The 24123-nt window shown below is 43.0% G+C and overlaps 1 protein-coding gene, 1 long non-coding RNA gene and 1 other non-coding gene across 5 annotated transcripts in view; 2 read left to right on the top strand and 1 right to left on the bottom strand.

Annotated features, from left to right (window-relative positions):
* The first annotated feature begins 8577 nt into the window (after positions 1 to 8577).
* Positions 8578 to 10209, top strand: LOC106701184 (uncharacterized). Its single transcript, XR_001351690.2, has 3 exons — positions 8578 to 9088; positions 9595 to 9671; positions 10054 to 10209. It is a non-coding gene; the product is annotated as an uncharacterized lncRNA (long non-coding RNA).
* LOC138989622 (small nucleolar RNA SNORA13) lies at positions 9379 to 9515 on the top strand. The gene has a single exon (XR_011465879.1). It is a non-coding gene; the product is annotated as a small nucleolar RNA SNORA13 (small nucleolar RNA).
* Positions 10210 to 11482: 1273 nt separating the features above from the next.
* EPB41L4A (erythrocyte membrane protein band 4.1 like 4A) overlaps positions 11483 to 24123 on the bottom strand; it is a 297461-nt gene continuing 284820 nt past the window's right edge. For all 3 annotated transcript variants that reach the window (XM_070377185.1, XM_005902712.3, XM_070377186.1), the window contains 5 exons: positions 21131 to 21178; positions 19909 to 19977; positions 19205 to 19315; positions 17573 to 17654; positions 11483 to 12147 (listed from right to left, as the gene is read on the bottom strand). In XM_070377185.1, the coding sequence (XP_070233286.1) occupies positions 12019 to 12147; positions 17573 to 17654; positions 19205 to 19315; positions 19909 to 19977; positions 21131 to 21178 (439 nt within the window). In that variant the 3' untranslated portion in view covers positions 11483 to 12018. The remainder of the gene's footprint in view (positions 12148 to 17572; positions 17655 to 19204; positions 19316 to 19908; positions 19978 to 21130; positions 21179 to 24123) is intronic.

Genomic DNA, 24123 nt, shown 5'->3' with positions numbered 1-24123 from the left:
TTCCAGAGAACATATTCTTACAGTTTAAAAAAAAAAAAAACCAACCTATAAGAAAACATATAACATATATCAGTGAGTTGAAACAGACAACTTTAATTTCTGACCTTGAGAATATTGAATGAGTGTGTTTATATTTAAATATAAATCTCACATATATTTTTGAGAAATAAAAGGGGGTACATAACAAAGGAACAAAAGATATCATAAGTAACCTACATCTCTGAAAAAGAACCAAAGAGAAATGCTAGAAAAATAATTTCTAATCATTGACATCAGAAACTCAGTCTCAGCATCTGGCTCAAAATGGCAACGTAAGAGGCTCTCTGACCTCACCCTCCCAGAGACACACTGAATCAACAGCTGGACACAAGACAATTTCCTCTGAAGAAAATCCAGAAAACACTAGACTCCTACTTACTGGGAAAATGAGAAAAAACCCACATAAAACCAAGGAGAAGCTGAGAAACAATCTTGCCATAACCCCCAGCCCTGGTGCAGCAACACCTAACTAGGAGGGAACTCAACACCTTCCAGCTTCTCCCTAAGGAGTGAAGGATTGAGACCTCCAATCTGATGCTAACTTTTAAGACCTCCACCTGAGAGACGAGTACCTAAAACATCTAGCTTTGAAAACCAGTAGGACTTGCATCCATGAGCTACACAAGGCCACAGGGCTCTAAAAGACAGTCCCTAAAGGGCTCACACAGACAGCATGGCTAACCCCTCAGGCCCAGCACAGAAGCAGCAGGCTGAAACCTGCCCAGTCTTTCCATAAAAGAGGCCTATTTGCGTATTTTGGTAACAATGATCTGAGGGGTAACTTCTAATTTAACAGATATCCAAGGGCTGACTTCATTTTTACCCCCCTTGCCCTATAATTACTGTTTTTGACATCATATCTCACATCTTTTCGGTTGCGTATCCCTTAACTACTCATTGTGGATTAGATGATTTTACTACTTGTATTTTAACTTCCCTAGGAGGTTTTCACACAGTTGGTTTACTACGTTTATGGTACATTTGCCTTTACCTGTTTTTCCTATTGCAATAATTGTGTTTCTAGTCGTGGACTTCTGTTTTTCCCTTAGAGAAACCCCTTCATCATTTCTTGTAAAGCTGGTTTGGTGGTGCTGAACTCTGTAAGCGTCTGCTTATCCTTGCAATTTTTCATGTCTCCATCAAATGTGAATGTAAGCTTTGCTGGGTAGAGTACTCTTGGTTGTAGATTTTTCCCTTTCATCACTTTAAAATATATTGTGGCACTCCCTTCCGGCCTGCAGAGTCTCTGCTGAAAAGTCATCTAGAGCTTTAGGTGAGTTCCCTTGTATGTAACTTGTTGCTTTTCCCTTGCTGCTTTTAATATCTTCTCTTTATCATTACTTATTGCCATTTTAATAAAAAATGTGTCCTGGTGTAATCGTCTTTAGTTTGATTTTGTTTGGGACTCTCCATGTTTCCTGGATCAACAATTCCAAAAGGCAGCAGAATGGAGGCGAAATGGATACATTCCTCAGAAGGATGACTTAACAAAACTGACTAAAGAAAAAACGTGAATGGTTCAATCATTAAAGAAACTGATTCAGTAGTTTGAAATATATTCCTACAAAGAAAATTCTAGATCCAGATAATTCTTAAAGGGAGGTTTATTTTTTACTTTAAAAAAATTTCTGACTTTATATTAAATTCTTCAGAGTAGACAAAAAGAGGAAAAAGTCTCCAAGTAATTTTATAAAGCCAGTACTGTATAGGCACAGAGAAGGCAATGGCACCCCACTCCAGTACTCTTGCCTGGAAAATCCCATGGACAGAAGAGCCTGGTAGGCTGCAGTCCATGGGGTCGCTAAGAGTCGGACACGACTGAGCGACTTCATTTTCACTTTTCACTTTCATGCCTTGGAGAAGGAAATGGCAACCCACCCCAGTGTTCTTGCCTGGAGAATCCCAGGGACGGGGAGCCTGGTGGGCTGCCGTCTATGGGGTTGCACAGAGTCGGACACGACTGAAGCGACTTAGCAGCAGCAGCAGCAACTGTATAGGCATACTCCACAGAACATTTTCCTGATTAATGTTTTCCCAATAAATTAACTCTTGTATTTAATACTCCAACATCATATAACACATACATCATTCAAAACAACAACAGAGTGAAGTCAGAAAGAGAAACAAATAAATACTGTATATTAACGCATATAGATGGAAGCTAGGTACTGACCAGCCTGTCCACAGGGCAGGAACAGAGAACAGACTTGCCGACACAGCAGGGGAAGGAGCGGGAGGGCCAACCTGCAAGAGGAGCGTGGAAACACAAGCAGCACCGTATGCAGCCCAGGTAGCATCGGGAAGGGCGAAACACAAGGTGCTCAATCCTGTGCTCTGCGACAACCTAGAGGGGTGGTACCGGGGTGCTATGAGGGGCTCAAGAGGGAGGGGCCACAGGTGCGCTTATGGCTGGTTCATGGTGAATGGCAGAAACCAACATCACAACAACATTGTAAAGCAATTACCCTCCAGTTAAAAGTAAATCCTAAAAACTAAAAAACCGACTATTTATATAGAAATATTATATTTAGGACCCCAAAACACATTTTTACCAATAACAACAAAGGTATAGGGAATGCCCTGAGTTGCATTACAAACGCAACTGGAAAAATGTTCCCAGCATCATCTGTCAGCAAATCACAAAGCATACTGAATTTCAGTGAAAGGGATATTCCATATAGACGCCATTGGGGATGGAAGAAGCACTAAAGTACCATACCATCCTCAGTGTGAGTCATTTCCTGCCACATTTCCACACTGCCTTTCATATTTCATATTGCCTTCCCCCTGACCCCAGTTTTGTATTCTGAGAACCAAGAAAGCTGAGGAAATGTTAAAGATTAATGGAGAAAGAAGCAAACCAAGCAGAAAAGTAGTAACAATAAAAGAGATTATGTTAATGCTGACAAAGCAACTATTTGTTCATAACTATATGATTGGGTGATCAGGAAGGGAAGTTATGGATGTTATAGCCTATTGTTACAGTTTTTTATTTAATAGAGCTTTGTTTAATATATTTTAGTTACATTTTATGAAACTAGTTTGGGTTAAGGACTAACTCATTATAATTTTACCATTTAAAACAAAGGAAATAGGCTCCCAGTAAATGTTTTTGCATAGAATATCTGTAATTTGTTCAGAGACAAGTTACTAATATTAAGTAGATATCTAGGAGCTTCCCAGATAGAGCAATGGTAAAGAATCCACCAGCCAAGGCAAGAGTCAAGGATTCGATCCCTGGCTTGGGAAAATCCCCTGGCGTAGGAAAGGGCAACCTGCCCCAGCAGTCTTGCCTGGGAAATTCTATGGACAAAGGAGACTGGTGGGCTACAGCCCATGGGACCGGGAGACTCGGACACGGCTGAGCCACCGAGCACAAGGACAAGAAGAACTATTGTGTGAGTGAGTGAAGCCGTTCAGTCGTGCCCGACTCTTGGCGACCCCACGGACTGTAGCCTACCAGGCCCCTCAGTCCATGGAATTTTCCAGGCAAGAGTACTGCAGTGGGTTGCCATTTCCTCCTCCAAGGGATCTTCCCGACCCAGGGATTGAACCCGGGACTCCCACATTGCAGGCAGACGCTTTACTGTCTGAGCCACCAGGGAAGCCCCAAACTATCTGTATAATTCTAGCCAAAACTATCAAAGGGGCTTTCCTGGTGGTCCAGTGGTTAAGAATCTGCCTTGCATTACAGGAAACACCAGTTCAACCCCTGGTCTGGGAAGATCCCACATGACACAGAGCAACTAAACCCCCGGTGCCACAACCACTGAAGCCTGTAAACCTAGAGCCTGTGCTCTGCAACGGAAGCCACCGCAGTAAGGAGCCCGAGCACCACAGCTCCAGGGCAGCCCCTGCTTGTCGCTACTAGAGAAATGCCCGCTCACAGCAGCCAAGACCCGGCACAGCCAAAAATAAATGCACAAATGTCTAAACACATAGATAAAAAAAACTATCGAAGACAGTATGAGAAAGATAAACACAATCCCCTCTTGTCCATAAATATAAATGCAGTAATTCTAAACAGAACAGTTTTTGAAATGACAAGTTTGGTTTCTCCCAGAAATGTAAGGCTGGTTCAACATTAGCAAATGTATTCACGCAATTCACCTCATTAACACACTATAAGAAAAAACCTTGTGTTCATCTCAATAGAGGCAGAAAAAAAAACCATTTAATAAAATTTAACATCCACTCATGATATATTAAAAAAAACTATTAGCAAACTAAAAATAGGACACTTCTCTAACCCAATCAACGATAAAATGCATTAAAATGTCATACATGTTGTACATACATGCTGAAACTTTACGGGCATTCTCTTAAAGCTGGGAACAAGACAAGGATGTCTATTATCATTCTATTCAACAATATCCTACATGTCCCAGTTTGGGCATGCACACACACACAGTATAAGTAGAAAGGAAAAACACTTTCATAGATAATATGATTGTTTAAAGAGAAAATCCAAGAAAATCACAAATGACTTTAAATTGAGTATTCAAATTATTTAATATCTATTGGATTTTATATCAGATCCCTAACTCCCAACATAAAGAAAATGTCAGTCCTATGGATTAAGCACTTCACAATGAAATGTGCATAGCTTATCTGCAAAATTTTACTGTGTCCCTGATGAGAAAATTGAAGCAGGACGAGGAGCAGGGGAAGAAAAGCAGCCCACTTCTCCCTCTCCACCCTTACAGGGTTTATTAGTTTTCTCTTGCCACCATAACAAATTAACACAAATTTAGCAGCTTCAAACAACACAAATCTATGATCACAGCTCTGTAGGTAGGAAGTCTGGCATGAGTTTCAGTGGACTAAAGTCAAGGCATCAGCACGGCTGTGTTCTTTTCTGGAGACTCCAGGGGAGAATCTGCTTTCGTGCACACTCAGGTGGTTGGCAGATTCGGTGCACACAGCTGTAGACAGGACGTCCGTGTTTGCTTACTGGCTGTCAGAGGAGGGCCGTTCCCAGATTCTAGATGCTGTCCATCCAAAGATCTTCCCCGTCCATCTTCAAAGCTAGCAACGGAAGGTTGAGTCCTTCTCCTGCCTTCTCTTCTGCCACATCTCTCTGACTTTTTTTCTCTGCGTTTTTTATCTTCTCATTGCGCGATCCCTCATATTAATCACATCTGCAAAGCCCCCTTTTTACTACATAATGGAACATATTCACGGGTTCTGGGAATTAGGATGTGGACACCTTTGAGGGACCATTATTCTGCCTACCAATCAGAACAAGGAAACTGGGTTTGTTCCACGCTTGCATTAACACTGTAGGTAGCTTGTACATCTTTCCATACCAACAGCATAGGAACTACCCCCTAACTTTTTCTCACGTCCTTTCTGCTTGCGTTGGCTGAATTATCAAGCCTTCCTTCCTAGGCTATGTGAGGTCGAAGCAGACGGGAAGATGAAGAATTTCAAATGAATTTCCTGACACTTAACATTAATCCAGTAATTGAAACAAATGCCTTCTATTCTTGAACCATCCAGAGTTTAGGGATGATTTACAAGGGGCGGATGAGAAAGAATGAGGTGGAAACAAAATGTCAAGATGTTAAAAGAAAAATAGCAGCATAGTACCCCCTTCCTTAAGACGTCAACCCAAGAAGTTTCCATACTTGGGATGGCAGTAAACAAGGAGAGTATAGCTCATCAGAGTCCTTAATTGGGTGTCACTATGTACTGTACAGTGTTAACTGATGCAACAAACCTTGCTTAAATCTTTAATCTATGTGGTCCATGGCAACCTCTGGGACACAGTGAAGGACAGGGACGCCTGGCATGCTGCAGCCCCTAGGGCCGCAGAGTCGGACACAACTTAGCGGCTGAACGACAACAATGTGGCACGTGGAATTCCCAGGTGGTGCAGCGGCCAAGCGTCTGCCTGCCAGTGCAGGAGACACAAGAGACGCGGGTTCAATCCCTGAGTCAGGAAGACCCCCTTGAGGAGGAAATGGCAACCCGCTCCAGAATTCTTGCCTGGACAATTTCATAGACAGAGGAGCCTGGTGAGCTACAGTCCATAGGATCACAAAGAGTCGGATATGACTGAGCAACGGAGCAGGCACACATGCACCCATGTGGTACACAGGTAAAGGTATTATCCTATAAGATAGAACCCTGGGCTTAGAGACGTGGTCACTTACCCAAAAGCACAAAAGTCAAAGAAAGAAAGAAAGTCAAGTCGCTTAGTTGTGTCTGACTCTTTGCAACCCCATGGACTGTAGCCCGCCAGACTCCTCCGTCCATGGGATTTTCCAAGCAAGAACACTGCAGTGGGTTCCCATTTCTTCCTCCGGGGGAATCTTCCTGACGCAGGGATTGAACCTGGGTCTCCCTCTACTGCAGGTAGACTCTTCAACGTCTGCCCACCAGGGAAGCCAAAAGTCAAAGAGCTGGATAGGAACTTGGGTCAGCTGGCTCCTCCAGCCAAAAGAAATATCCTCTCACTGACTCTCCCGAGCAAGAAGGCAAGATTGAAAGTTGCCATAATCCCCAAACTGTACCCTTCAGAGTCTTCAAATAACACTCTTTGAGGAGACCTTCTCCTTCTCCAAACTTTCTCTCCCCAGATGTTACAGAGACTTCCTAATGAAGGTCTTAGATTTATTTACCTTTTCATGGTCATTACACATTTACTTCTGTATGGTCCCTGCCCCTTTGTCCCAATGGTGATGTTATCATTCAGGCCAGTCCTTGTGGGATGACCACTGGACTACAGGCATTAAATTACCTTTTCTTTTCTTCTTCCTTCCTTTCCTTCTTCTCTTTCCTCTTTCTCTGTTTCTTTTTTTTTTTTCTCACTTCTTCTATCTTCTCTCTTTCCCTTTCATTCCTTCCTTCCTTCCCTCCCTCCCTTCTCTCTTTCTTCATGCAGAAGCTTCAAAGAAACAAAGAAAGGTGCTGGGCTGAAGTCTCTGGTGCTTCTCTACTAGGACTTGGGGGTGCAAGGAAACCACACAGTCCAAATCACTACAGTTTCCATCCCTCCCATAAGTTATGGTGATCCGCAAGAAACCAATGAACCACCTCTACTTTCTTTCAGTGCTAAAAATCAATTTTAAAATTTCAGCATAAAATCCCAACCCCTTACCACAGGTAAAATCCCTATATGATTTGTTCCCGCCTGTCTCTCCCGCCGCATCTGATGCCAGCCTGCACTCCTCTGGCGGCTCCAGCCACGCTGACCAGGGCCTGCTTCTGAGCACCAGAAACGTGACTCATCTGAATTGAAATGTACTAGAAATAAATACACTGGATTTCGAAGACTTCATAGGAATAAAAGAATGCAATGTATATCATTAATAATTGTATAGTAACTACATGTTTAAATGATAATACTTACCACAGTTTGCAACTCAGAATTTAACTTGTTCCTTTTTTTTAACTTAAAAAAGGTTTTATTGAGATATAATTGACATCATACAATGCACCCATTTAAAGTATATGATTCAATGGTTTTTAGACATATTCACAGATATATGCAACCATCACCATTTAGAACATTTTCATCTCAAAAGAAACCCCATATCTTTAAGCTGTCACCTCCCTAGCCATCCATTCCCACTCCCCCAGTTCTATGCTGCTGCTGCTGCTAAGTGGCATCAGTCGTGTCCGACTCTGTGCGACCCTGTAGACGGAAGCCCACCAGGCCCCTCTGTCCCTGGGATTCTCCAGGCAAGAATACTGGAGTGGGTTGCCATTTCCTTCTCCAATGCATGCATGCATGCATGCTAAGTCACTTCAGTCGTGTCCGACTCTGTGCGACCCCATAGACGGCAGCCCACCAGGCTCCTCTGTCCCTGGGATTCTCCAGGCAAGAACACTGGAGTGGGTTGCCGTTTCCTTCTCCTAACTTGTTCCTTTTAACGTGCATTTCGAAAACTTAAGACATTCGTGGTTCGCACTCGATTCCTACCGGACTGCGCGGCCCTATCACGTTTTCGCCTCCTTTGTTTCCGTCTTGGCACTTACACTGATGAACTTACGGGGTGCACGTTACCTGTTTCGTATCTTTCTCACAGAAACAGAATGTAAGACAGGAACTCTGTCTCATTCACACCTGGTTCTCAGGCATTTAGAATAGAGCATGAAGCACAGTATATACTCAATAAATATTTCTGGATTAATGACCTTACTCTTCCTCAGCTGGAGACGGTGAGCTCTGTCTCTCCTCCTCAGAACACGAGGTCTCCGGTCCTCTGGACTACACCCGCAGCTCAGCGCTGACCGTGTGCTCTTGACACTGGGAGGAGGGGTGGTTGAGTATCCACAATGGGAAAAAACCTCCCCTCCCGCATAAAGAACTGCTCGCTGGGCTCCACCGGCCGGCGCTGGGAGTGAGAAGCCGCGCCCTCACAACTCTGCCCGTGCCGCCCCGCCCCTCTGCCAATCACTGGGCAATTCGCCCTCCGGCCACACGGCGGCGTCTGGCGAGGGCGCGCGAATGTCGATGGTGCAGTCCGTCCTCCCCGCACCCCTCTAGCAATGGGTCGTTCCAGTCGTAGAAAAGCATTGTGGGAAGACGGCGCGTCCTTTCTGGCCTCGGCTCTCGGTGGGGGATGCTCGTTTGCTAGAGGTTCGGATGGCTCGGGTCGCCCCGGAGCCAGCCCTCTGAGGGCCCGGGCGCCGGGCAGGACCCTGCGGCCTGCCTGAGTCTTGGGAGGCTGCTGCCGCAACCGGGCCGGGCAAGATGCTCCCAGCACCTGAACGCGTTGGAGGGCAGCGGCCTGCTTTGGCCTCCGCCACGTTGTTGAGACCTCAGGAGGCCCCAAGCGGCCCCGAGTCTGTTTTTCCATGCCAGGAGACGCGGCGATGGGGGCGGGGGCTTCTGACTTCATCGACTGTGTGTCAGGGAATTTCTAATGAGGGAATTTTGTGCGTGTGAAACGGAAAGGCTTCACCGTGTAACAGTACGTATGCCGACCATGTCGTGGTGTGAAATCAGGTCAACGCGAGAGTGCCATTTCAGGTGTAGATGTTGATAACTATGTCGTGGTGCGGAATTTGGCGGAAATGAGTATCACCATCCGTGCAGGTGAGTTTTCATGTTCTTACAGAAAGGACCAGTTGCCTCGAGATTTTAATATTTTAGCCATCTAGTAGAGTAATTAAGCGTTCTTTACCCAGTTGGATTCTGAGTTGTAGAAGAAAATGTAGAACTGGGCTTAGTTATCCTCAGAACAGTGAATCTCCGCCCGTTGTCAGGGTTAGCACCTCGGCGCCACGCAGTATTGCTTACGCTGTGTTCTTACCGCCTTTGTGTTGCCCATTCCTTACGCGGTGTTACCGCCTTTGTGTTGCCCATTCCTTAAGCGGTGTTCTTACCGCCTTTGTGTTGCCCATTCACTTTTGGAAACTAGTGGATGTGGTGTCAAAAAAGGCGAACACAAAACACTTTCGCAGCTTTTTTTCCTGCCCTTGTATTTGATGTCTTTGGTGTAGGAGCTGCGTAAGTAACATACACTCATTATTTACACATGTAGTTTTGATTCTGCAAAGTCAAGTGTACCTTTCTCTTAACCGGTTTTAATTTTTGTTCAGGTGAAAGATGGACGCTGGAAGCATAGACTGCTGCCAACTGAATACTTAACTATCTGGAAGCGTGAAGATGACCTAAGGTAGGGTGATAGTTTTGAATTATTGATAGTTGTCATAACAGCAGTTATCAGTAACGTGAATTTTATCTTTCTAGATCGGGGTCCTTCTCTGGTGGTTATTAGTTTATAATTGTTAATAGTTCATTAATATTAGTACTGCTGTAAACGGATTATTAACTGCAAATGGGATACCCTCATCCCATTTATCATGAAATATTCACATGATTTTATGCGTAGTAGCTAAAATTTTAAAAACCACTTGGCCAGATCTCAAGCATGTTTTATGTTGATGTATGAAGTCCAGAAGTGCATGACTTAATCCAGGAAAGACGAATGTACTGAGTTTATAAGTCTTGAAGTAAATGTTCACTTGTCAAGTTGAGCGTCTTATTTTTTCTTTTAGGCTGTCCTTGGTGAGGAATTTGACAACTTGATCTTCAGGAGCTGCTTAGAGTATTTAAAATTTCCAGGATTGCTTAAAAAAAGAAGTGCTTTTGGACAGCCCATAAATGTACATATACAACAGTGGGACTGTAAATAAAATAATGTGTTTCTTGGAGGTTTGTTTGTGTGTTATAATTTAACTGCTAGAACACAGCATTCTTTCACTGAAAGATCAAAAGGGGGCAGATCACTTAAGGCTCTGTTTAAAGCAAGGGAAAGCCATGATGGAAATGTACATTTGCAAGAAAAGCAGTGCTGTGGGCCAACTGGAGGCTTCTCCTTTTGCCATATTCTGTCTATGCCAGAGCTGACCACCTTGGACAAGGGTGGTGTAAAGTTAGGGAAGAGATAGTTAAAACTATAGCAGCCAGGAGTTAGTAATGAAGGATATGTCCGTAATGATTGCTAGGTGTGTGGTCTTCTACATTCACAGATGAGCTGGGGGAGCAGCTTTTTGAGCTAGTCTATTTGAATTGCCTTAGAAATCTAAGTGACTCCTTGATACTACACTGGTCTGTAGTCTGAAGGAAAATGAAAGTCGCTCACTCTTGTCCCAGCTCTTTGTGACCCCATGGCGTATACAGTTCATGAAATTCTCCAGGCCAGAATATTCGAATGAGTAGCCTTTCCCTCCTCCAGCAGATCTTCCCAACCCAGGAATCAAACTTGGGTCTCCCACATTGTAGGCAGACTGTCTGAGCCACCAGGGAAGTCTGTAGTCTAAGCTATGTGAATAAAACTTGGCCACAGGAATAAGTGTGATCCATGAGGGTCTAGATTTAAGAGACTCAATTACTGATGATGTAGAATAGGGGGAGCTGGCAAGGACAGAATGGCAGGAGCAATGGGAAATGCATGAAAGTAAAAATACTGCAGTATAGCTGGAAAGTTAACCTTGGGATGTGGTGACATGAGGGTAATGTCTGCTTTAGTGGAACAGTGGGGAAGAATCCATATTTGAGATGGGTTGAGATAGCACATTAGGAGATTAGTTGAGCACACTGGTAACTGGAGAAGGGTCTGGTGGTGAGATCTGGCTGTCTTTAGATGGCAGTCTAGCTGACAGGAAGAGGCTGAATACACGAGGCAGCAGGGATGAGAAGGCTGAGGGAGCTGGGCTCCAGAGCATAGGTAGAGAGACAGGAAAAAATGAAGGACGTGGGTTGATGGCAGCCATGAGGAGGTTTGTATCAGGGGAAGATGAAAGATCCTATAGGACTATGTCTTCCCTGTAGACTGTAGTCATCTGCCAAGAGGAAAGGTCTGAAGTAGTGTTTTGGAAGAGTTAGCCAGGCAGACCTTTCAGGTTGAAGGTCATGAATTTATAAGCTGAGGTCAAGTGAAATCCGCACATAACTTCTGACAGCACAAGACAAGGACACTAGGAATTAAAAGCAGCACTTTTTTTAACATTTGCAAATAACCAGTGAAACTTAATGCCACAAAATACAGTATTACAAAGAACATTAATGTGAATAAAAATATCTGCAGTGTGAAAGTGATCCCTCAGCCATGCATTTCTACACAGGCCAGAGATCTACCCAGAGTCAGGAAGAACCTTTTCATCTCCCTTAGTGCACTGCTGCATAGCTACCTGGCCACAGTCCAGGATTCCAGAACTTTGATCTGAAGCCTCTGGTCTTGATGGTGGCAGACAAGACACTTGGGAGTTTCCAGGAAGGTAAACATGGCATCAAATGAAAAAGGTTTTATAAGACTACCATCTTTCCAGTTACCAAATAAAAAGGCCCTTAGGCACAAATAAACTGTAATTAAACTTTTAAAAGATGCAATAGACTCCATTATTTTCTTCTGAAGAAACACTTCTGCAGGTCCAAGATATTTCAATAATTATAATTCACAGTTTCAAAGTAAAGGTGGCACACATACCCTCCCCACCCCCATCCCAAGCCCTTCACTGGGATTAAGTCTCTATCTTGAGGCGTGAAGCTTGGATAGTTTTTATTGTTTTTGCTGTGTGTTTTCCAGCCATGTTGCTTGTAGATGTCTGAGATTTTTCTTCAATCAGGCTATCTTTAGACCCGTTTCTTCTCTGGAAAACAATATTTGAAAAAAGAGAATGTAAGATTCAGAGAAGAAACTACAGCCAAGTAAATTTTATTAACACATTAGAAATAACTAAGACATCAAGTTATATTTAGGAAAAGTGTGTGATACCAGGCTGTACAAATACTCCCTTTATTTAAGTAATTATGATAAACGTGTTTAAATCTTAAAAAGTTATATGTGCATAACAAATTTTAAGAAAGTATCTCAATCCATTTCCCCAATTAAGTGTCATTTCTACTGAGAGGCTAACCCAGCCTCTCGGGCCTCTCTTCAGAGGAGGGGCAGAGAGATGAAGAGAAAGGGGAGTTTGGGATAATTTTTAATCTTCCCTGATTATATTTTCAGTAGTCACTGAAGAAACCCCTCCAACACAATGCTCTGGGTGTCCTCCCTGAGGGCTGGAGCTCCCTGGCGGCTGGGGTGGGGGGCCCTCGAAGCGGGGGCCCCTCACGGAGAAACGGGAGTGAAGACCCAGGGCCTGAGCGCCACACAGGGCTGCCGCTCGAGGCTCTCGTGCGCCTCCCACAGCCGCTGCGGAGGCCCTGGGAAACAGGAGAGGTGCTGCCACAGCGCCCCCTGCCTAACAAGCCTGCCTGCTCGTGCCTTTGCTGCTGCTGCTAAGTCGCGCAGTCGTGTCCGACTTGTGCAACCCCATAGACAGCAGCCCACCAGGCTCCCCCGTCCCTGGGATTCTCCAGGCAAGAATACTGGAGTGGGTTGCCATTTCCTTCTCCAATGCATGAAAGTGAAAAGTGAAAGTGAAGTCACTCAGTCGTGTCCGACTCTTAGCGACCCCATGGACTGCAGCCTTCCAGGCCCCTCCGTCCATGGGATTCTCCAGGCAAGAGTACTGCAGTGGGTTGCCATTGCCTTCTCCACTACAGATGGCCTAACCTGTCAGTAGATCTGGGCTAAAGAAGCATATTTACTTCCCCAAAAGTATCTCCCCACACATAATGAGTTACACTCCAGAATTCTATTATTCTGGGATTTCTCTGGACTGAAGCCACCCTCTAAAAAAGTTGTCTTTTATCTGTTGTGAGACTGGCTTAATTTTACTCATATTCAAAGAAGCACTGATGGAACGATTTTGCTGAGCATAGGGAGTACAAATCAAGCTAATTTTGGAGTCAAACACCTGTTTGGGATAGAAGATTTTTAGTTAACCAGAGGCGTAGGAGGAGGACACCAGAGCATGAGAGTCAGGGCAAGGGAATATAGCGTTAAGACAGCAGAAGAATCACTACCGTTTAAGTTTGTTAAGCGTTGAACCTCTCTCTTCTGCCTGCAAACCTTAAGGGAAATGAATCCAAGTCCCAAATCCATCCCACTTTAACCAGCCTTCTGCATAAAAAAGTGAGATGAGATGCAGGCGGGCCAGGCCACTGGCAGAACTCTGGCATCACCGTGGAACTTAGGAAATGCAACTTTCCCACTTGCCCATCTCACTTGCATCCTTTTTCCACATGGCAACCAGATCAGCAGTTTCCTTTTGGCACAAAGAATAATACAGAACAAAATCCAAACAAACTCTTTTCCCACGGCATCTAAGGCTCTGCATTATCTGCCCTCCTTCCCCTTCACTGTGCTCAGACCTCAAACACCCAGGCCTTGCCAGCCTCAGCATTTTTTTTACCATGCTCTTCCTTCTGCTTCCATCAGCCTTTCACGAGTACTCACATGGTTGGCTCCTTCTCACCTGCGAGTTTCAGTTTTCCAGGTTACTTTCTGAGATGGCCTTTGCCATATCTAAAGTGAAGTCACCTATTTTCTAACTCAGGCCTTTGTTTCTTCATAATGCTTACCTAGTTTCTGGTTTTGTTTCACCTGTCTACTGTTATGTGTCAAGGCAAGAGTCACCATCTTCTGTCAAGGGCGAGTCATAGACTCCGCCCGTCTCTAGTGCATACTGTTTTTCCCTGCCTGCAAGCAACCCTTTAAAAGCAAAAGCAGTTAGCTCCTGGACTATACAGAAGCAGGCTGCAAACTAAATTTATCCTATGGGCTGTAGTTTGCTGACTGCTCCAGTGAGTGCCTTGTCATTCCTTAGAGGTGCTCACTAGATAGTTATTGAATTCAGAATCAAAGGTGTCCCAGAGACAAGCTTAGATTCAGTGCCATTGATCAGAAGATGCATGTGAGTTGTTCCTGTGTGCAGCAAAGTGATAGCTATTCTTTCAACATTTCATGTAAGTTTTTTGAGATTCCTAAGTGGTGATTGGGGGCTTCCCTTATAGTTCAGTTGGTGAAGAATCCACCTGTAATGCAGGAGACCCGGTTTGATTCCTGGGTCAGGAAGATCCGCTAGAGAAGGGATTAGTTATCCATTTCAGTATTCTTGGGCTTCCCTTGTGGCTCAGCTGGTAAAGAATCTGCCTGCAATGTGGGAGACCTGGGTTTGATCCCTGGGTTGGGAAGATCCCCTGGAGAAGGGAAAGGCTACCCACTCCAGTATTCTGGCCTGGAGAATTCCATGGACTGTATAGGCCATGGGGTTGCAAAGAGTCAGACACGAATGAGTGACTTAGAGAGCCTAGTTGGAAAAGCAGAAATACAATGAAATTCTCATTTGTATTGAAGCCAACTTAAATTTAAGACCAAAAAAAAAAAAAGAGCTCTGAAAAATAAAAATGCTTATTAATCCTCCAAGCAACCTCAAGAAGTAATTATTATCCACATTCCAAAGAAATTTAGTTTAGAAGTTTAACAACCTTCAAAGCCATACATGTGGTGTGTGGAGAGAGACAGAGAGACGCCAGTGCACGTCCTGTCTGAAGGCAAAGTCTAAACTACTAGTCGTGAATGTAGTTTTTTTAAATTGCTATTGACTTAAATTGTTTGGACAACCTATTAGCTCTCCCAGATTAATCAAAAATTATGCAGATTTTAGTGGAAGCTGTGGTTAACCACGCAGATCTCTATTCCAGACTGAGGCAGTCATTCCCCAGCAGCTTGAAGAGACAGCTGCCATACAGCTCAAAACTGAGCCCCACCCTGGGCTGAGGAGGCCACCTCATCCATGGTCAGGACCCCCTCCCAGGGCACCCTTTATCCAGTCACTTGCTACATGGTGAGTGTTTAAGGTCCAGCCCCCTCATATGCAGGTGGGAGGAATCAGAAGGGCCATCTTGGCTCCAGAACTCCCCATGGGACCATCTGATGCCTTTACTGGGGCTTGTATCATTCAATTCAACTCTTGCCTATCTTTTACACCCCAACAAGTATTGATCCTAAAAGCACTTTCCAATAAACTTCCCCCATGCAAACCTCCATTACAGAATCTCTTCCTAGGGAACCTAACCTAAATTGGCACAGGCTTTTTCTGTCCTTGCTCAGTTCAGTTCAGTTCAATTCAATCGCTCAGTCATCTCTGACTCTTTGCGACCCCATGGACTGCAGCACGCCAGGCTCTTCTGTCCATCACCACAACTCCCGGAGTTTACCCAAACTCATGTCCATCGAGTCGGTGATGCCATCCAACCATCTCATCCCTGTTGTCCCGCTTCTCCTCCCGCCTTCAATCTTTCCTACTCCAACACCACAGTTCAAAAGCATCAATTCTTCGGCACTCAGCTTTCTTTATAGTCCAACTCTCACATCCATATGTGACTACTGGAAAAACCATACCTTTGACTAGACAGACCTTTACTGGCAAAGTAACGTCTCTGCTTTTTAACATGCTGTCTAGGTTGGTCGTAGCTTTTCTTCCAAGGAGCAAGCGTCTTTAAATTTCATGACTGCAGTCACCATCTACAGTGATTTTGGAGCCCCAAAAATAAAGTCTCTCACTGTTTCCATCGTTTCCCCATCTATTTGCCGTGAAGTGATGGGACCAGATGCCATGATCTTAGTTTTCTGAATGTTAAGCTTTAAGCCAACTTTTTCACTGTCTTCTTTCACTTTCATCAAGAGGCTCTTTAGTTCTTCACTTTCTGCCATAAGGGTGGTGTCATCTGCATACCTGAGGTTATTGATACTTCTCCTGGCAATCTTGATTCCAGCTTGTGCTTCCTCCAGCCCAGCGCTTCTCATGATGTACTCTGCATATAAGTTACATAAGCAGGGTGACAATATACAGCCTTGATATACTCCTTTTCCTATTTGGAACCAGTCTGTTGTTCCATGTCCAGTTCTAACTGTTGCTTCTTGACAACAGATTTTTAGGAGGCAGGTCAGGTGGTCTAGTATTCCCATCTCTTTAAGAGTTTTCCACAGTTTGTTGTGATCCACACAGTCAAAGACTTTGGCATAGAAGATGTTTTTCTGGAACTCTCTTGCTTTATCTATGATACAACAAATGTTGGCAATTTGATCTCTGGTTCCTCTGCCTTTTCTAAATTCATCTTGAAAATCTGGAAGTTCACAGTTCACATACTGTTGAAGCCTGGTCTGGATAATTTTGAGCATTACTTTGCTTGTATGTGAGATGAGTGCAACTGTGCAATAGTTTGAACATTCTTTGGCATTGCCTTTCTTTGGAGGTGGAATGAAAACTGACCTTTTCCAGTCCTGTGGCCACTGCTGAGTTTTCCAAATTTGCTGGCATATTTGAGTGCAACACTTTAACAGCTTCGTCAGCATCAACAGAAAATTGGTCCTTGCTCAAGTCATTAACAAAAATGAATCAAGTTAAGCACAGTGAATGACAGATACGCTGAAGTCAGGGTTCTTAGGTTGTCCATGAACTTCTTGAATCGTATGCTCATGTGCTTGAAATATACGCTTACACACATTTTCATGGGAAAAAGACAGTAGTTATAATTGCCTCTCAAAGGGATCCATGGTCTGAACAATCCACTGCGAACAACAAGCTGATACTGATCCATTATAAACATCACTGATACAAATCTATCCAGTAAGCTTATATAGCCTCCATCTTTTTCTGTCTTGTTAAATATACAGTGAGAGATGATGTCAAACACTTTGTTTGCTCCAGTGTTCCTCTGGTATAGCTATCTAATTCAGCTGAGTATTAAACTGATTTTGTTAAGGAAGCTAGATGCTTTGCAATGTCCTTGAATTTCTCTTTGACCACATTTTTAATACATCTCCAGAACAAGTGTAACTCTCTTTGACTGAGAAGACAGAAATAGAATGGGAATAAAACGGGACTTCAGTAATTCTGCCTGCTATCAGTTAACAACAGAACACGGGTCCCCTTATCCTTATTTCTCTGACTCAAAAAAAAAAAAATCTTACAATCTTTGTTTTCATTGGCTTTGCCCCAATTCTCACTTTAGAGTTTACACTACCTCTAGCTGTCACTTCGAACTTGCCAGGTTGTGCCTTGTCTTGACCACACACCCTTCCTTCCTTCCTTCTTCTTCCACGTTTTATACATGCTATTTTTTTAAACATGGAACCTCATCATCAATACAATACCCTCTTAAAACCTGATTATTTCCTACCTGATGAACTGTGGAACCACCAGAACCCTGAGCATCTGAAGAACGGGTCACAGGAAGTGGAGGTACAAGATCGGTTTTTGAACTGCAGAGAGTGAGTTTTAGAATTAATGACTGAGATAGTACCTAAAAGCACAATTTGAGTTGGTAAAAGGCTACAGCAAAATAAACAGGTTTTACATATCTTGCATTCCTTATAGTTACTACTACAGTGCTTTATACAGAGAGGTATTTAATAAATGTTTCTGAATTAAGTTCAATGGGTTAAGTAACTTACCTCAAATCACAGCAAATAAATAGAAGAACCAAGAATAAATTGTAAGTATGTGCTTTTCTTACTGTGATATGTGTATAAATGGCTTTTTGATTTGTTTGTAAAGAAATACTTATTGGCCATGTATTTTTTTTTATTTAAAAAAAAAAAACAAATAGCTGTGGAGCTATGGACAGCAATGTTCTACATTTTACAAGCAAACAAAAAATTTAAAAAACAAAAACCTGACCTATATCTCTCTCTGATGGGCTAGTCTATCTCCCAATTTATTAATGTTTATTTTAGTTTTAAGCCTTAATGCTGAGTTTAATGGTTAATATTCCTACCCTGCAATATCAAGTACATGAATTTCCATGGGGCTCCCTGGTGGCTCAGTGGTAAAGAATCTGCCTGCAGTGCAGGAGACCCAGATTCGATCCCTGGGTTGGGAAGATCCCCTGGAGGAGGAATGACAACACACTCCATTATTCTTGCCTGGACAATTCCATGGACAGAGGAGCCTGACGGGCTACAGACCATGATACCATAGAGTCAGACATGACTCTGTGACTAACACACAGACAGTACTTTCATAAATGGATGCATAATTATTTTATTAACACATTCATTTAAAATATAGCACTTATTGTGTTAAGCTGAAATACAGCTACTTTTCTCAAAAGAAAAACTAAACAACACAAAGAAACAAACTACTGTAACATAGTATTTGCTATAGTAAAAGAAAATATAAAATGCCATCGATTCAAAAAGAAACTGTTATGCCAATTTCTCTCTAATATGGATGCATTTATTATTCAAAATAGAATAGTCATGCATTTTTTCTGTCTTCTAAAAGCTTCAGTGCATAGTTTGGAAGGGCAATGCATGCATGCTAAGTCACTTCATTTGTGTCCAACTTTATACGACCCTATGGACTGTAGCCCACCAGGCTCCTCTGTCCATGAGGTTCTCCAGGCAAGAATACTGGAGTGGGTTCCTATGCCCTCCTCCAGGGAATCTTCCCAACCCAGGGATGAAACCTGTGTTTCTTATATCCCCTGCACTGGCAGGCAGGTGTTTTTTTTTTTTTTTTTTTTTACCACTAGCGCCAGCTGGGAAGCCCTTAGAAAGGCCATAATTCAGTATAATCATAGTCTAGGTCTGTGCTATTCAATATGGTTGCCACCAGCCACACATTGCTGCTTAAGTTTAAATTAATTAAAATTATAAATAATAGGTTTTTATTTTCTAGGTCACACCAGCCACATTCCAAATACTCTATGTCCTCAGATACAGAACATTTCTATCACTGCAGACAGTTCTCTTGTGCTCTGCTGTCTGGAGCTGTGAAGGTGATGGCGTACTCACGCCTGCCCACTTACTTCACTTCTGAGAGGACGGACCGCTCTCCATCTGAGCACTGGGACCTGCGATGCTGCCGGTGGCTTCTCGGTGAATGAGAATGCCGGATGCGGACTGGGTCACCTTGAGTCCTGAACAAGCAAAGACAAACCATGGAGACAAACACACCAGAAGTCAGAATGGGACCGCGTTGGGGTTTTCCTTAATATTGTAACTGTGAAGGAATATAACTGAGAGTTTTAAAAACTTGATCTCTCTGAGCTTGGAAAGCCTAAATGGCTTTCATTTCACAAGTTAACAAAAGAAAACTACCTCCATCAGAACATGCAAATAAAACTTCATCATACAGTTGGCCCTTGAATAATGCTTGCTTAGGGATACCAACCCTGAGCGAAGTTGAAAATCCCCATACCCGTTACAGTCTGAATCCATGGATTCAGCCAGTGAAGATCGTACAGTACTGCTGTACTTATTTAGTGGAAAACACCCAGTACAAGTGGACCACCTACAAATAGGCAGTCTACAGGAGAGAGAGTGACCTCAGTATAGAATGAAAATAATTAGTTTTAATACACCCCTTTCTACTTCTTCTTCTATAGTTATTTTTACTTTTAGTTAAAATGTAAAGACAAAGCACTGAAAGGAATACCTCTGAAGAGTAAGAATGGATTACTCATTTACAAATATTAATAAAACTTTTTAAGAAAGATTTTCAAAGACATACTCTATTTTAGTGTATGGAATCTCTTTTAATTGTTCTTCTGACAGTCCAGATGGATCCACAAGCTCTTTTCTAGAAGGGAATGAGCAAGAGAATGAAAGTTTTGACATAAATACTAACACCATTTACAACTGGCAGGTGAGTTTTCACCTCTCTAATCTTGTCTCAGCTTTCTTTAAGAAAAAGAAAAGCTTTCTTTTCTAAAGAAAGCTGAGTGCCAAAGAATTGATGCTTTTCAACTGGTGTTGGGGAAGACTCTTGAGAGTCCCTTGGACTGCAAGGAGATCCAACCAGTCCATCCTAAAGGAAATCAGTCCTGAGTGTTCATTGGAAGGACTGATGTTGAAGCTGAAACTCCAATACTTTGGTCACCTGATGCAAAGAACTGACTCATTGGAAAAGACCCTGATGCTGGGAAAGACTGGAGGTGGGAGGAGAAGGGGACGACAGAGGATGAGATGGTTGGATGGCATCACCGACTTGATGGACATGAGTTTGAGTAAGCTCCGGGAGTTGGTGATGGACAGTGAGGCCTGGCGTGCTGCGGTTCATGGAGTAGCAAAGAGTCAGACACAACCGAGCGACTGAGCTGAACTGAATCTTGTCTTATAACACAGTGTTAATAAAAGTAATAGAGATATAAGCCAGGAATGAAGATTAAGAAAACTAGGGTCCATCTGGGACATCCTTGACAGTCTTGGGAAGGGACTCTGCCTTCTAATGGAGGGGGTATGGGTTCAATCCCTGGCCAGGGAACTAAGATTCCACATGCTGCAGCCAAAAACTAAAACATAGACATAAATAAAACTTAAAAAAAATAAAAAAAACACTAGTATGTATTTAAGGGAAAAATGGAAGGAAAACCTTTTCAGTAGCTCTTCTACCCTCTTGCAGTTTTTCTTTATTCAGGATATAGATGACTCGCCAGTATCTCCTATCTCCCTAAAAAGATCTGCTTCTCTCTCCTGTAGCAGGTGTCTTTTCCTTGGTATTTATTTACACAGTGTTGGCCTGTCTGAGGCTCATTTACAGGCAAGGCTGACTGGCCTCAGGAGAGATGGCGGGCTGCCTGCTGAGGTCTGCTGGCCGCTGAGGCACCACCGCTGAGTGCCGGCCTCCACACAGTGATGGCAGTGAAGACCACCTCGCAGGCTTCAGCCCGAGCTGCCTCTCTGTGTCCTTATAAGTGCCTTCAAACCACGTGAGTTTTAAAAACAGTACTCACTGGATATGCTTCCATAGCTCTTCTTTCGCTTGGATATCGGGACTCCTCCTATAAATAGAAAGAACAACACTCATCTCGGCACACATGCTTCATCCAATGATCTAATCTCTAACTTCAGCAGAGCCACAATATTACCAGTTTCCAGACTGTGATGTTCTTATCTGCCAGCTGATACCAGACAAGGAAAGGCTGAACAGGAAGAGCTAATGTGGGATGGTTAGCACAAAGATACCAGATAATTTATCTGCTAGTTCACTAAAAAAAAAAGAAAAGACATAAAAATCAGCCACAACCAGGGCTCCATTTAATGAAGAGCTTAGCAGTAGCGGGGCAAATCTACACACTCTCCAGTGGTGGTTTTACAATGAAGACTGATTTGAGGCTTCTGTTTCTGGTCCTAACTACTTCTCAGTTAAATCAAAAGAACTAACCTTGACTGTATTAACATGGAGAAGTCCCAATGTGATCTGTGATTACGTAGTAGAAGCAACACCACAAGGGAAAGGAAAATGGTGGGACAGCCAGGCTGGCAGACCGTGTGCCGCTGACTCACTGTCCTTTTTCGCTGCATCTGACACTGCATTTCTGGGTGAAGATGTGGGTTCACAAGGACGGGAGCATGTCCGTGGCCCATGCTGCCGTCTTCCCATATGCCCTTCTCCACCCCGTCTATAGACTGTACAAATTTCTCCTCTAGGAACTACTTGAATACAAACCGCAGCACTATGTTTAACTTTCTAGAATGAGAAATTCAAAGCCAGCATTCAGGTGTTCAAGGTCCCCATAGCAGTGAGAGCTAGAAATCTATGATCACAGCAACTGTTGCCACAGAATGTTTTTTTTTTTTTTTTCCCCTAGTGAGATAATGATAAGATCAGTCCTTTCAAGAGAACTAAGTTCTAACAAAGGCCCAAAGAAAAGACCTAAACTCCAACAATTAAAATGTCCACAGCAAACAAAGCCACCGATACGCTCTCCTGTGGAATTTTAAATTTATAATCTGTATCAGCATTTCTGGGCTCAATATCACTTTCAGCATATGAAATTATCATTGCTTTCACTTTTCTTGGTTAATAAGGGCATCACTGAGACATTCTGGTAGGTCTTTCTGAGTCCACAGAATACAATAAACTACTTTCTCACAACTGAATTGACTAAGTAGTTTTTTCCCTTTGTAGAGAAAGAAAAAAAATTCTGCAGACCTTTTAATCCACTCAAAAGGAGTCAAAACACAGAAGATAAGGGAAAGGGAACGAAGCCTTGGTCTCAGACATATAAAATATGGTATTGTTAAAGGTAGAGTTTGTTATCAAAAATAAAATTGTAGGCTTAAAAAACTTAAAATGCTTCTTTGGAAAAATCTCCTATATGGGATCTGCCTTTCCTACATGGCTGATCTTGTTCACTAGACGATACATTAGCCCAGTCAACTACACTGCCGGAGAGAAGGTACTAATATTGAAAAGCACCAAACTATTATTCTGTTTATATACAGAAAGATGAAAGATGGTTCCATTGTAATTATACACCAGCATCTGATTTTCACAGGAAGTCACCCAACAATCCTCAGTATTACATAGCATCTAGGTTAGAAAGCGATTCTGCTGGGAACCACGCTTGTTTCAGGACGGTGCAGTGCTGAGGCTGTCTTAAGGGCAGGGTATGTTGACACCCCACTGCTGACACTGGGGTCAGATGTCATCCATGGGTGTTGGGGGCTGTCTTGACCACCGTAGGATGATTAGTAGTGCCTATGGACAGGGAGGCCTGGCGCGCTGCGGTTCGTGGGGTCGCAAAGAGTCGGACACGACTGAGCGACTGAACTGAACAGCCTTGACACCTAGATGCCAGTAACACCCTCCAGTGAGGCAACCAAAAACGTCTCCAGACTTCACCAAGTGTCCTCTGGGAGGAAAGACTATCCCAGGGTAAAAACCACTGGTCAATGGTATGATACGGTAGTACAACAGCCAAAGTCTGGTGAGGAAAGGAAGAGGCCAAATGATCGTAAAGCTCCATTTTATGTGGGTACTGAATATTGCTGGATAGAATGACACTGAAACAGGAACTATTTAAATCTTAAAAGAATGAAGGAAATGTCATAATTTGATAGCAGGAGGGAGGAAGGGAGGAGAATGACAAAATGAGGGGCAAGGAGGACACGTTCCCCAAGGCTGCCAACCCCAGGCCTACTGGTAGAAAATGGTAAATGTGAGCAAAATACAAAAAGCTGATAACAACAGATATTTCTGAGTGTTGGAATTGCACCTAATTTTATTTTCTTATTTACATTTTCCTATAGTCTGATTTTTTTTTCTTTTAGCCAAGAGAATTTCTTACCTTAATTATCAGAAAAGAAAAAAAATAAGGTTATTTTCATGTTTTATACTTATGGATGATTCACATTGTTGTACAGCAGAAACCAACCCAAAAATTGTAAAGCAATTATCCTCCAATTAAAAATTTTTTTTAAATTACAATTGGGGGGAGGAATAAATTAAGAGCTTGAGATTAATATATACATACTGCTATATATAAAATAAACAAGGACTTATTGTACAGCACAGGGAACTATATTCAGTATCTTGTAAGAACCTATAAGGGAAAAGAATCTGAAAAAGCACACACGTGTTACTGAATCACTCTGCTGTTCACCCGAAACCAACACAACACTGCAAATCAGTGACACTTCAATTTTTAAAAAAGTTATTAATGCTGCAATTCCACAAGAAACGTCTTTCATTCACATCTCAGAAAAATTGGGAAAATGTTATCTGAAAAGAGGGCTTCCCCGGTGGCTCAGTGGTAAAGAATCCACTTGTAATGCAGGAGTCTCAGGCTCTATCCCTGAGTTGGGAAGATCCCCTACAGGAGGATATGACAACCTATTCCAGTATTCTTGCCTGGAAATCATATGAATAGAGGAGCCTGGTGGGCTGCAGTCCGTCCATAGGGTCATAAAGAGTCAGACACAACTGAGCTACTGAGCACTT

Source organism: Bos mutus, chromosome 10 (genome assembly GCF_027580195.1).
Source record: "Bos mutus isolate GX-2022 chromosome 10, NWIPB_WYAK_1.1, whole genome shotgun sequence".
Lineage (NCBI taxonomy): Eukaryota > Metazoa > Chordata > Mammalia > Artiodactyla > Bovidae > Bos > Bos mutus.
Note: the sequence above shows the minus strand (reverse complement) of the source record. Positions and strands in the feature narration are given on the sequence as shown.